At 41.3% G+C, this 14,072-nt stretch overlaps 1 protein-coding gene across 2 annotated transcripts in view; it reads left to right on the top strand.

The window, feature by feature from the left end:
• Positions 1 to 3,904: 3,904 nt before the first annotated feature.
• LOC143279929 (uncharacterized) overlaps positions 3,905 to 14,072 on the top strand; it is a 30,512-nt gene continuing 20,344 nt past the window's right edge. Inside the window, exons 1-4 of one of the 2 annotated variants that reach the window (XM_076584268.1) lie at positions 3,905 to 3,941; positions 7,433 to 7,640; positions 8,593 to 8,692; positions 9,796 to 10,478. In XM_076584268.1, coding sequence (XP_076440383.1) covers positions 7,491 to 7,640; positions 8,593 to 8,692; positions 9,796 to 10,478 — 933 coding nt within the window. In that variant the 5' untranslated portion in view covers positions 3,905 to 3,941; positions 7,433 to 7,490. Of the gene's footprint in view, positions 3,942 to 4,089; positions 4,202 to 7,432; positions 7,641 to 8,592; positions 8,693 to 9,795; positions 10,479 to 14,072 lie in introns of those variants that run through there. The other variant, XM_076584267.1, reaches the window with a different exon arrangement.

Raw genomic sequence — 14,072 nt, 5'->3', positions numbered from 1 at the left:
CACACACACACACACACACACACACACACACACACACACACACACACACACATACATACACACACACCCGGAATATACATTAACTGACTTGGAAAAAAAAACAAAAAAAAAACCAAAAAAAAACTTGACAGTATTCTTCTTCTCTCACAAAAGCGTACTGTAAATGCACACACACACACACACACACACACACGGAATATACATACATACATACATACATACATACATATATATATATATATATATATATATATATATATATATATATATATATATATATATATATAATACAGCATTCTTCTTGTTCTTGGGCAATCCCGAAGTTGCAGGGGGCACCACTGATGACTGACTTGGTATTCGGGCACGGATCGAGTTCTCTCCCTTCTGTCTGTTCTGCGGCGATGATCGTCCATTTCAAGCCACGTCGTTCATTCAGCATTGTATTGTATTGTATCTCTTTTTTTTTTTTTTACCACAACAGATTTCTCTGTGTGAAATTCGGGCTGTTCTCCCCAGGCAGAGCGCGTCGCTGCACTACAGCGCCACCAATTCTTTTTGTATTTTTTTCCTGCATGCAGGTGTTTTTTGTTTTTGTTTTTTTGTTGTTTTTTCAATCGAAGTGGATTTTTCTACAGAATTTTTACCTCTAAGCCATCACTCCATGTGGCCTCGTGTGCCCATTCTGGGATATTGTTCTCCCATCTCCTCAAGTTCCTGCCGGTATGCCTGTACAGTGATGATACACTGTACTTTTTCCTTGCACTGGCCTTGCAGGATTGTCTTGGCAAGTCGGCCTGTTCCACTTCCGGATCAGTCACTGATGCACCGACTATGAGACTTACCTGACACTCCGGTACTCATAGGCACGCCACTCAACTTTTTCAGGTTAACCAATGCCAAGGCTGAGGCCGGAGATCCTCATAGTAGGGGGATCTTGTATAATTGTTTGCCAGACCGCTCTTTCTCACTTCTTCTGTAGTGGTGTCAGTCATTGTCTCTACTGGAGACCGTATCACTGCACACACGCACGCACGGCACACTGACGTATGCATGCACGGCACGCGCGCGCGCGCGCACACACACACACACACACACACACACACACACACACACACACACACACACACTGACACTCACGCACGGCACACAGGCATACTAGTACGCCGCATGTAGGCACACGCATCGGCCGGGCCGGGGGAGTATCGACATGGGGGAGTATCGACATGCTCGTGACTCACAGGCCTATTCAGTTGGAAAGATGTAAAGAGTGAGCACTACATCAAGTGAAGAAGTTTGCTCAATAAACGGCTGGCTCAGTTTCACTGAGTTTCACTTTCCGTCACTGGCAAGAAGGCGTCAATGCGTTCCGGGACAAATCCATATACGCTACACCACATCTGCTACTGGCAGATGCCTGACAGCAGCATAACCCAGCGCGCTAGAAAGGCCTTCAGTGCATCCTCATAATTTATGTTTGTGTACCTATCAAAGTCAGTGGAATTCTTTTTACATAGTTTTGCCAGAGGACAACACTTTTTCAGTGCGCAAAGTGCGTCAGTGCTGGACACGAGACCTCAGTTTATCGTCTCACCCGACTGAAACTTGAGACTAGATCAGTGTTCAGCGCGGCGGCGGAGTTGGATTTTCCAAACTTGGGAGAAAGGGCTAGACTGAGCGGGATTCGAATCCACACTCTCACGGAACCCTGTCATTGACAGCTGAGCGTCTTAACCATTCTGCGGCCACTTTCCTCCTATGAATATACCCGTTGGACACAGTGACCAGTCAGGGAGCGACCTCTTCCCACAGGAGTTTAGGAGGTATCGGGGAACAGTTAGATGCGACCGGAGTCTAGAGATCCGTCCTAATGTTCTGTTGGGCAAGTACTGATGGATTGAGAAGGTTCAGAGAGATATGAGGGCCTTCGCTGTCACGGTCACCGACTGAACTTGAAACAGAGAGTGGCAACTTTGTATTCAATTCTGGCTTGAACATACTGTCATGAAATGAAACAAAATAATTCAGTGACAAAACGAATAAGTAAATACATTAATTAAGGACGGATCCGAAAGATACATAGAAGGCTAATGACTGCTGAAAACCTAGTATAAAAGTGAGCCTCAAGAATTAATTACAAAGCATCTCAGTGGCGGCCTGGCCGGGCCGGCCGTCATACACGGCAGTGCGGTGCGGCAGAACAATTGATTAACTTACAAATGGATAGGCCTAATTTGCAATGGTTATTTCTTTTGTGCTATTAGTGAATATCAGATGTTCATTTTTTACCAGTTCAGAGAGAGAGAGAGGCATATATATATATATATATATATATATATATCTATATATCTATCTTTTTTTTTTATCAGTATATATATTATGTATATATCGATACATGTATATATATATATATATATATATATATATATATGTGTGTGTGTGTGTGTGTGTGTGTGTGTAGTAGTAGTAGTAGTAGTAGTCTTCAGCTGAACGTCTTCCACGTTAAGTGATGTTAGACGGAAAAAAAAAGGGGGGAGGGGGGGGGGGGGGCGTGGTGATGGGAACGGTATTGGGCAGAGGGTGAAGAATGGTGTGTGTGTATGTGTGTGTGCGCATGTGTGTGTGTGTGGTGGGGAAAGATACAGAGCATTGTAAAAAAAAAAAAAAAAACATTAAAAGGGGAGACATAGGCACAATATAGAAGGAAATGTTAAAATCAAACAATTGTAACAACTATAACAAATGTCCATTTGGACTATGCAGCAAACCTTCTGCAATAGCAGATAACATCTTGAAATTGTCAAAAATACATTCAAAAGAATTTTCCGAGAAGTTTGGTAAAAACGATTTCAGACTCTGACATTCAAAGAGTATGTGTTTGCTAGAAATAGATTCTCTACATATGCATTTAACATCAGTCTCTGATGAACTTTGTTATAAAAGCGTTCAGGCTTTATCCTGTTTGATAATGCCTGAATTTGCCTTAATCTGAATAAATTACTGAATGTATTTGATTGATTGATAGATTCCGGTTGTTGAATATTAGTATACTTTCATTTAAAACTTTGCCATTTTGCTGGTAAACTTCCCTGACTTTGCTCCATGATGCTTTTTCTAGTAAGCGGTACCCCTCTTGTACAAAGGTACATAAAGGTCTGTGGTTCCCTGTTGGTGTTTTGCACCTTTTCTTGCAGCCCTGTCAGCCCATTCATTATACTGGCAGGAGACCAAGGTGAGAAGGAACCCAACAAAAAGTTATATGTGTTCCTCTCAAATTCAAAAGATGTACAATGTGACTTATTTCTATTATTATTTTGGACTTGTTCTTACAATTTGATGAGTTTAAAGCATATAATATAGATTCTGAATCAACACAAAATAAGACTTTTGGAAGGCAAACTGGAAGATCAAGAATATAATTTAAAGCCATAAGAACAGCGATAAGTTCAGCTGTGAATATTGACCGATCTTTACCAATGTGTGTGTGTGTGTGTGTGTGTGTGTGTGTGTGTGTGTGCGTGTGCGTGTGTGTGTGTGTGTGTGTGTGTGAGTGAAGTATATAAAAGATTTTTCGATCCGCAAGTATTGAACCGCGATTCCATTGAGCCGACCGCAGACGACACCACGAACACACTGGAAGCAGACGACGTTTTCATGTGTGGAGCTGGCTGGCCAAGAAGCTGGATTAACTTGGGTTTTTAGCGATTTAGAGTTTTGCAACCTACAGAAATTTTTGTGTATCAATTTTCCTCCGAATATTCAATGCGAAGCTTTTTACATAGTTATGATTGAACAAAAAGTTAAGCAGTGCTTTTTAGGGATATATTTCCTTAACATCATTTGTGACACTTTTGAGAGCAGATCCAATATTTATGGCAATGGCGGGAATCACGTACGGTGACAGATTGGAAACGTTTTGACACATTCCCGACATTCTGAAATCTGTAGGTCAATACTCGTTATATTTCATAATTATTATTTTAATTTTGAATGACATGCGCATTCATATTGACATATATAACGAAGAGATTATTTTGCAGTTCTGCCATAGAATTTTTGTTCTGTCTTCGGCCATGTTTGTGAGAGGTTGATGCCGTACATCCGGTGCATTGGTGTTAGGTGTGACGAGTTCTGAGACAAGTCAGAAGCATCATCTTGAACGCCGTTGGTCAATTGAGAATTTGACATGGTGACATAGTTTGCTGTAAGTGAAGTCTACCATCTATATTATAGTTTTTTCATGTATTGAAATATTATGACTTACTTGGGAAATGATGAACAGTGATACCCCAAAAGACATGCGGACACGCTTGACACAGGTGGTCAGCAACTTTTACAACTTCCCAAGTTTGAAATTCTTTAATTGGTATAAAACTATCATATCCAGTGCTTGTAATGGTTTGATACTGTACATGTTTTTGGTTCGCTGGTAGAATATTCAAGGACATAGCATAATGATATTAAGCGAGTTGTTTCAAGTCGCTTCCTTCAATGTACAGTCTTTAATTATTTATCGTCGTCTGCAAGATGAATTTAATGGGCGACTTTAGTGACTGGGAAGATCGATATTAAAAAAAAAAAATCGTAATAAAGAATGAAATCCCGAGGGCAACAGCAAACACAACAGCGTTACAACAGCGTCACACCAGGCAGAACATTCCACTTTGGAATCATTTTGATTGTGACGTTGCTGGCATTGTAGTCCACTATTTCCAGCCTTAGGCTGAAAAAAGAATGACATTTCCTGTGGTATAACACTGAATCTTGTACTCGTTGCACACTATCATGACATATTCAGTGGTGTCCTGTTGTTGGCTCATTTGTGACTGGAGCTTGCCTTGCCTTGACTTGCATGTAGAGTGGTGTTTCAGATAATTAAGACAAGAAAGAATGCATTTTGAAATAACAGGATTTGAGTGTTTTGATTTGAATATTTATTCATAACTGTGGTACAGCTTGCTATTGAAATGTATAACTATAAGTTCTATTCCAAACATGTTACCAAGCTAATGGTTTTGTAGCACAGGCTTTGTATGACCAGTGAGGACAGGAATGTACTGATGACTGACATGGATGAAAAATACTAGTGTGGCTATGAAGACACATGCACATGCCTGCACACGGTCTCAGGCAGGCACATGCTTGTGGAAATGAACACACACTCATGGCAAATAATATAAACACACACACACACACACACACACACACACACACACACACACACACACCCCACATGTATACAGAACAAAGCTAGAGAGATGAGATAGCCATCTGCTGCACTAATTAGAATCTGATCAGTTTGTAATAAATAAAGTCTCAGTGCTTGGATATTCAGTTTCTGGACATCTTGGCTTCTTCTCTTGTTTTTATGACAGTAAATTAAGAATTGTTTGTCATCTTCCTGTCTATCCTTGTCAGAAAACTTGATTAACACAAGCAGAGCAGAAATTAATGTATAAATGTTTGGACTTCTAGGTTGGACCATATGGAATGGCAAGATCCAGTTTATTGCTTAACCTCAAAACATTTATATTTACAAGCAAAGAAAAAGGAGTGAACAACTGTCAGACTACCCTGTGGACATGTTATGATGGTGCTAAAATTAAGTTTATAATATTTTTTCTTACTGAATCGTCTTATTCTTTTCCAATATTAGATAGGAAAGTTTTCCAAAAGTTTGCACTGATGATTTTTGTGTGCGGTTACTTTCTGATTAGTTTGTAAGCTTTACTTGTTTGCACATACTGCACACAGACTAAGACTAGTAAGAATGCACCTCTGCTTCGTTCTTTGGTACATGACTAACAGCAAGCAGTGCAGATCTAAGGAGTCTGTCACTTGACATTGAGAGCTCTGACTATCTTTCTGTGTACTGTTAGGTCATGAGACCAGAAGGGAGTCTTCTGTCCTGCTGAGTCACTTCATTTGTGTTCAGAAGTGCTCATTTTGCGGTATTTGAAGGATGCTACCAAGTTAGGCCTATTTTGCGATTCAGAGCAAGTGACCACTATGAAGAGAACACTGTTACCATGTCTGTTAACCCCTAGGCTGCCTATATGACGAGATAACTCGTCATGGAAAGCATGTACACTTCGCTGCCACAATGACGAGATAACTTGTCATCGAAATATTCTGACTTTTCCCTACTTTGCATTCAGTTTGTTGACAAAAATGCTGGTAGCTTTAGCTTGGGGAATCTTTCTAGATTCTATTCATAGCTAGAAACACCATTTGTGTCATAAGGCAGTCCTTTATTTGAACGTTTTGGTTGGGTTACTCACTTACTGGCCGCAGTCTTTGCCTGGCTCCTCTCCTTGCTTGCTCAACAAAATGTCGGACTGACTCCGTGCTCAAGACATGCGATTGTGGCAAACTAAATCAACCAAGATTACTTTCTTTAGCTGATGCTCAGAAAGAATTGAAGCATGAATTCGAAGGAGAAGACAGTGGTGAACATTTATAGGACGATTTGATAGAAAATAAAGGGAGCAATCAAGAGAGTGGCCAAGATACGACTATCAGTGAGTGATGCCGGCTGTTCAGCTCTAGCAACCGACAGAAGTCACCAAATTTTTAGCAGGCCATGGTGTGGGCTATTTTCTTGGCACTCAGCCAATGCAGTCTGATGAGAACTGGATAAAGTGACCGTGTGAGAGGGGTGAAGAGGAGGGGGGTGGAGACTGAGGGGGCGTGGCTTCACATCCATATTATCACTTGCAGAAGTCAATGCATTATGTATCTATTTCTTTTTCATTTTTTTTTTATATTGTGGTTGTTCTAGTATGATTTTGTGTGTGCAGATATCCATTTGTCCAGAAAATATGATATTTTAGTGCAAATTACCTGACTAATGTTTGTGATGAACAAGTTGAAAATGTGACAAAAAACAAAACACTGATTTCAAAACAACAGCATGTGACTAAAAAATATATAAAATGGTAAAACATCATGTGTTTTTTATTCTTTATTCATTTCCCTTTCAGAAAATATATACTTGTGTGGGTCTTTCTCCAATAACAAAGAGCACAGAATTTTTTGAAAATTTATACCCGTTTTTTGTGGAAAAAACCCTGGCAAATAGATTTCACTTAAATCTTATTTTCCTGGCAGTGAAAGGGTTAAATGGTAGTCCCATGTGAATCTGCTGACACAGAGGACTTGGATACGAACTTGCAATAAGCAAATTAGAATTTAAGTTAGTGTAACTACAGGGCATTAGTAAGCTTGCGTAAGGCCACCCCTGTGTATCACTGTCAACATTTACTTTCAGTTCTCATCAGATAGGGCAGAAAATGAACTTGTCAATGCAAATGAGATTGATAAATCCTTGTCTTTAGTGGGGTTTTTTATTTGGGGGGGAGGGGTGTGTGTGTGAGTACATAAACCCAAGCAATTCTAAGCATTTTATTGGTTTTGTTGTGTGTGTGCTGTGCAGGATCATTGAACAAAGATACTCAACGTGTGACGCAGTGATTGAATTTTCCCCCAAAAAGATGTATCAAGCTAAAGATTTTCATGTGGAGATGTTGGAGGTGGGCGTGAGAGTGGAGGCCTACGTGTCCCATGTCACAGATCCTGACAACTTCTACATCCAGTTGTCCAGTTGCACGGACAGTCTGAACAAGATTGCTGAGACTTTGGATGTAAGATTAGATATTATACTGTACTAGATTAGATGCAAAGTGAATTTCCTTTTGTGACTTTTGCATGAAAGTATATTTTAGATTGTTTATCAGTCCCTTATGTATGCTTGTGGGAGTCTGCTGCAGAGTTTTGCATTGTCTAATCACTAATGTGACCGTGATTTTAAAAGTAGTTTTATTTAAAAAAAAAAAAAAAAAAAATCCGCTTTGTAAAAGTAGAAGCTTTAGTAGTTTTTAGCTTTATTGGTCAATGTACTTTTTTGTATTCATATTTTACCAGTCTGACAAAAACTCAGCATAAAACTAAAAGCAGAAAAAGATTCATCTGGTGTTACTATGAAGGTTTTTTTTTTTACTATTATTTAAAAAAAAGTTTTTTTACATGCTTAGGAATTGATTGTTGTTCAAATGATTGCAGTGACAGGTATTTTGAAAATCTATTACTGTTGTTATTATTATTTAAAATGTATCCAGTTGGAGATTTTTGCAATACAGTCTTTCAAAAAGGTAAATGGTGATCTTAGCTCATTGATCGAACTCTTGCGCCCAGGAATTGCTTCAGCGGCATTAAGGTTTGTTTCATTGTAAATGGTTTTTACCTTCCTACATAAGCATAAACTGTAAGCAAATGGAACTGGCTTTTACACTACTTCAGCTGTGTCCACACATGTCAGTTTGGAGGGAAAAAACCTGTCAATTTCAGCGTATTTTCTGTTCATCTGTATCAGTATGACAGGGAAGCCTGCTGAGGAAGGAGAGGATTTGGCCCTGTTTTCCTATGCTGAGCCCAAAACACAGTGAATGTTAATTCACTCTGTATGGCTGTAAAAGACTATGGGGAATGGTTGTAAACGACAAATAGGATCTTTAAGTTTAACCTTAGGATATATATATATATATATATATATTATAAATGTCCATCACAAAAACTGTTGTCTTTGTGATGTTGCAGCACCAGTTCCAGGGCAAGACAGGAGAAGAACATGTGTGGCACTTGGGGGAGCCCTGTGCTGCAATGTACGATGGGCAGTTCAGTCGTGGTCGTGTCACTGGTGAGTTCAGGACCCATGATTACTGACTCTGCTGATTTTATGTGTGCATGACCCATGATTACTGTGCTGATTTTGTTCTGTGAAGAGAGAAGGCTTTTCACATGGGGAATCAAGTTGTGCAGAGGTCTAGTCTCACCTCTCAGAAAATGATGGAGAGAGAAGGCACTGTATGTGCATGCGTATTGATCTTGTGCTACTGTTGATTAATGAGAAAACTGGCCAGGTATGTGGTCAACAGAAACAGGTACAGCAGTTGACTGTGCATGTGTACTTTGGCATTGACACTCAGTCAACATACACAGTGAGCATGAATGACACATTGGATATGTGCACCTTAATGAATCAGTTGTAAAGTCTATGATTTTAAATCTGAGAAAAAATCAGTGTGTCACCCCCACCCAGACTGCAATTTCTGAACTCCCTGCTGTTCCTTCATATAATTCTTATATAATGCCTTAACAATATGGAATGAAGTGGTGGTCAGTTGCTGAACCCCTGTCTGTTCAACCACTGTTTACTGTGCATGGCTTATGGTGATGGCTTGAAGGGAAAGAGCATTGCATACCAAAATGAAAATTGATAAATTAATTTCTGACATATCTGTTATATGTATTGTTTTCTTTTCTTGACTGATGTCAGCAAATCTTCCTAAGGACCAGTTAAGAAAATAAAGCAATACTGTGACGATGTAACAAGATCCAATGGCCTCGCCAAAGCAGTCGTCCAAGGTACTGTTGAGGAAGGGAGTCGGACAGGAAAACAGAAAAATCACTGGACTGACAACATTGCAGAATAGACAGGAAAATCATTTTGCAGAAACCCAGGCTTTGACAAACAACAGACAGACATGGTGGAATCGGGTAAACAGTTCTTTGATGTGGCACCCCAATGACTCTTCACATAGTTAAAGGAAAAGGAGACGTCTTGCTTTTCATGAATTACAAATATATACTGTGTGCAAATGATCTTTCTTTCACGGGCATTAACAACACCAACAGTAATTTTAAGGAGATTGTATTTTTCTGCAGTTAAACTAAGTTAAATGCCAAACTGTCAACTTACCAGTGTCATTAGTGACCACTGTTTGGTGAATGTGTGTGCAGGCACTCCCCACAACAGAGACAGTGTGGAAGTGACCTTTGTTGACTATGGCAACAAAGAGTACCTGCTGAAGAAGGACGTCTTCCCCCTGTCTCCAGCCTTGCTGAGCACTCCTGTGCTTAGCCATCATTGTTGTCTGGAAGGAGTCTCTTCTCCTGACAACTTCTGGACCCCGGAAAAGATTGCAAAGTTTGAAGACTTTGTGCTTGACAAAGAACTGACAATCCACATTGTATCCTATGACGAGCTTCAGGATGTCTATCATTTATTACTTCTCGATGACAATTGGGACCTCATCAACAAGCAGTTTGCAAAAGTGTCAGGAAGTCAGTACCAGGAAAACCGGTCCATTGACAGTGGTATGGATCAGAAGGTGGCAGCTCTAAAGAAGACTCAGGCTAAACCGACTTCAGGAACCGGTAGTGGAAAAGGCCTGACTCAACTTCAGCAGCTGGACATGAACGTTGGAGACAAGGCCAATGTGACCGTTGCTTATGTGTCCACTCCTTCAGAGTGGTGCTGTAATTTGACAAAGTACACTGAGAAATGGGACAGTCTGGCAGACCAGATGGCGACAACATACAAGGACCCCACCATTCCTCCCATGCAGGATTTGCGACCAGGGAGTCTCTGTGCTGCGTTTGTCAAAGGGGACAAAGTTTGGTATCGAGCATCCGTTGAAAAGGTGAATGGTTTTCCATGAGTGAAGCAAGTATTGTCTTAACCCTCTTGCATTCGGATTCTCTGAGGCCAAACTCCCCTAGATTTCGGATTCTTTTGGTGAGTTTAGCCGCAAAATGGGTGTGTATAGTTCACGCTTCACCACAACCAAGAATAAACCTCTAGAGTCATGAAATTCGGCAGGTATGGTCATGAGGCTTTGTTCTGTCATGTGAGCGAGATTCTGTGTGTCTAGATGTGACAGGTCGTGTCTCTGTCACCAAAATGTCACCAAATATGTCACATGCGATGGTGACAATTCTAATACAGCACACCAACATGCAGTTATTCCATGCACATGCACGTTAGTGTTGTGAAATGAAGCTGCGGCCTACCTGAGATGATCTGTCTCCTGTCTGCCAGTACAGTCCCCACAGGTAATCCAAAGAATGTCACACAACTAGTGTCAGTTGTCACAACTGAAGAGTTACTGGAGATAATTTCAAGCACAGTTCCATGTTGCTCTTATGTCACTGTTCTAAGCACTTTGTACAGATCTGTTCATATATGCACACAATGTGTTACTGTACAGTAAGGATAGTGAGTAGAGTGTCACTGCTAAGTGTCACAGAGTCATCAAAACTACAGGTAAGCACACACACACACACATAAACAAAAACAAGCTAGCTTGTCCTAATGTTGAGGCACATTCTGTCCATGATAGTCACGGAAACAGTCATTCCTGTGGAAGCAGAGAGGTACCTGGCAGAACGAACACATATATGATGTTTCCACCCCTCGTCCCTTCGCCGTCCTGCGACCGTCTTTGATGCACTGCCGACAGACCCTACGTCTCCCTTTGATCTTTTCTAACTTGTGATGGTCGATGCTGGCCAAGGCAATGAGGGCATCTGGCACTGCTTTGCTGCGCCCTGCTTTGCGCTTCCTGGAGGTGAATCCTGCGCGAAGTTGTTCTGCAATGTCAGCGCGAAACATCAAGTGGTCATAGGTCTTGTTCACTGGGGCATGAGGTGACACTTCCCAGGTGAGGTAGGCCTGGACAATGCACAAGTTGACCAGAGAATGGAAAATGTAGCGCCACCATTTCTTGTTCTGATGACCAACAGGGTAGTAGGCGCGATACTGGTCTGACTTGTCAACGCCACCCATGTACTTGTTGTAGCTGGCGATGACTGTCGGCGTCACTTTGTCCTCCACTGTCGTCATACCTGGTGGCTGGTTGGTGCTGAGAAGGTAGATCTGACGGTTGTCTTTGTAGACTGTGGCCATCAGTGAGCCCTTCTGCATCTGCAGCAATTTTCCCTTCTCTTTCAGTTTGGCAGTCTTGACCTCCTCTGGTAACCCTTTGCGGTTGACGTTGACAGTGGCACAGGCATATGTCCCATTTCGGGCCAGGTGTGTCATCAAGGGGACACTGGTGAAAAAACGATCAAAATACAGGTGCCTGTTTTGATGGTAGAAAGGTGATGCCAACATGTGAACGACTTCATGCCCAAGACTGATGGTGGTGTCTCTGCGACTTGCACGGCCGGTGTAAATATCAAATGCAACGCAGTACCCTGTCCTGGCGTCACACATCTCCCACACCTTGATGCCCCATTTGGTTGGCTTGGCTGGCATGTACTGCTTGAAAAATATCCGACCCTTGTACCCGATCATTGCCTCATCAATACTTAGTTCACGACCTGGATGGTAGTTGGTCCGGAACAAAGGAAGAATCATGTTGATGAAATTTCTCACCTTGTACAAGGGGTCATAGTCGGGGTGATCACGTGCAGGTGTGTTCGATGTGTCGCGCAGATGAAAGTACTGGTTGATTTTGAAAAACCGTGTTTTGGGCATGACACTGCTGATCCAGTTATTCCTGAAGCGAGGGTCGGTTGACCAGTAGCACCACAAACGTGGCAGACGATTGATCCCCAACATGATCAGCACAGAGAGATAGGCCCGCATTTCATCAGGTGTTGTTTCGAACCAAAGAGGGTCAGGTGTGCCTCGGGCTGCTTGTTTTTGCCGGGCATACCTGTTAGTCTCTTCTGCTGCAACCTGAAAAAAAGTGATGGGTATAAACAAAAAAAAATAATCCAGAGGGGTGGCAGTGCTTGGCAGTGAATGTGCAGGGCCTGTCGGCTGCTGGAATGTGGCCACGTTGGTAGGCTGAGTAGCCGGTCGCCACGTGGTTTGCAGAGCGGCGAGTGGCACATTGTCCTCCGGATCACTTTCACCACTTTCTTCTTGATCGGAACCTAAATGCACGTCAGAATCTTCTTCTAATTCTTCACACTCTTCAATCTGATCATATTTTGACACTTCTTCTAATATGAGACCTAATTCCTCCGCTGAATAATCCTCGAACTCAATGGTGCATGCAGACGACGCCATTGTGAAAACCGGTCAGTTTCATTCACAACTCTCCACACGCAGTTTCCCTCCTTTCTTTGTGAATGGAAGTGGTGCTAGCATCCAAAAATAGTGATGCCAGATTATTGGACTATAGTAGGAAACTTTCCACCAACTTTTAGTGCCTGTTGAGCATAGTCACGGCGTCAGCACATGATGGAAAAGTACCACACACACGCAGCCGGCGCCGGCCGCATTGAGGCGCTGCGCGCGCGCGGGCATGCCGGCTCCTACCGTTATCAGAAGGAAAGGGTTAAGGATCATCTGTCCTTTTTCAAATGTCATGAAATCTATGAATAATGCTTTTTTTGCAAAAGTAAAAGAGCACTTTCTATCAACAACAATAATATTGGATGTCAGCAAAACAGTACACTTAATTGTGAACATGAATGTATGCCAACCAGCCTGTATTGTTTAATTGTTATGGACTGAATAGAAGTAGAGTCTTGGAAGGTAACATGAGAGTGTAAATCAAAGTTATTTGTGAATCAGAGCTGGCAGGCGGACAGTATTTCGTGTATTGAAAATCGAATTGTGCTTGTGCATCATTCAGGTGATTACTTTAAAACACAGTGTTTTGTTCACATTTTGTTTTGGTATTTATCATGGCAGAAACTATGAATTTCTTACATCATATGAATAATTCTTCAGTTTTGTTTCCGAAACCCAGAACAACTTCTGAAGTTGTAAGAGTAAGGGAGAAATGGTGCCCAGCTGTCAATAAATAATGAATAGATTGTGCAAGGTCAGAACTGATCCAGTTGTGCTGAGATACAGATTTATCAAAGGACTATGTTCACATCACGAAAGATTGTTTCCAAAAATATATATGTATATAAAAAGATGCAGACTTGTCTTGGAATAATTGATTATCAGTTAAATTTAAGACAAAAGAATGAAATGTACCATGCATGACAGAAAATTCAGTCGTGATCCAGCTAGCCAGAGAGTACACAGGATAGGGGTGGTTGGAGCACTGTGCTTAGTAATGATTGTCAACAATATGTTGATGTTACTTCAGTAAATTTATATTTGTTCTTGGATAACATCTTTATATTTGTCAGATACAGAGAATTATCTTTGTAAATTAACTATTTTTCTGCTGATTTGGGTGTGTTGATAGAATAAAGAAATATTTTTCATCTTTCCTGCCCATTTTGTACAAACCAGGAAAGATAACTCAGCAAGGGTGTAATAA

The sequence above is a fragment of the Babylonia areolata genome, chromosome 3 (assembly GCF_041734735.1).
Source record: "Babylonia areolata isolate BAREFJ2019XMU chromosome 3, ASM4173473v1, whole genome shotgun sequence".
Classification (NCBI taxonomy): Eukaryota; Metazoa; Mollusca; class Gastropoda; order Neogastropoda; family Buccinidae; genus Babylonia; species Babylonia areolata.
Note: the sequence above shows the minus strand (reverse complement) of the source record. Positions and strands in the feature narration are given on the sequence as shown.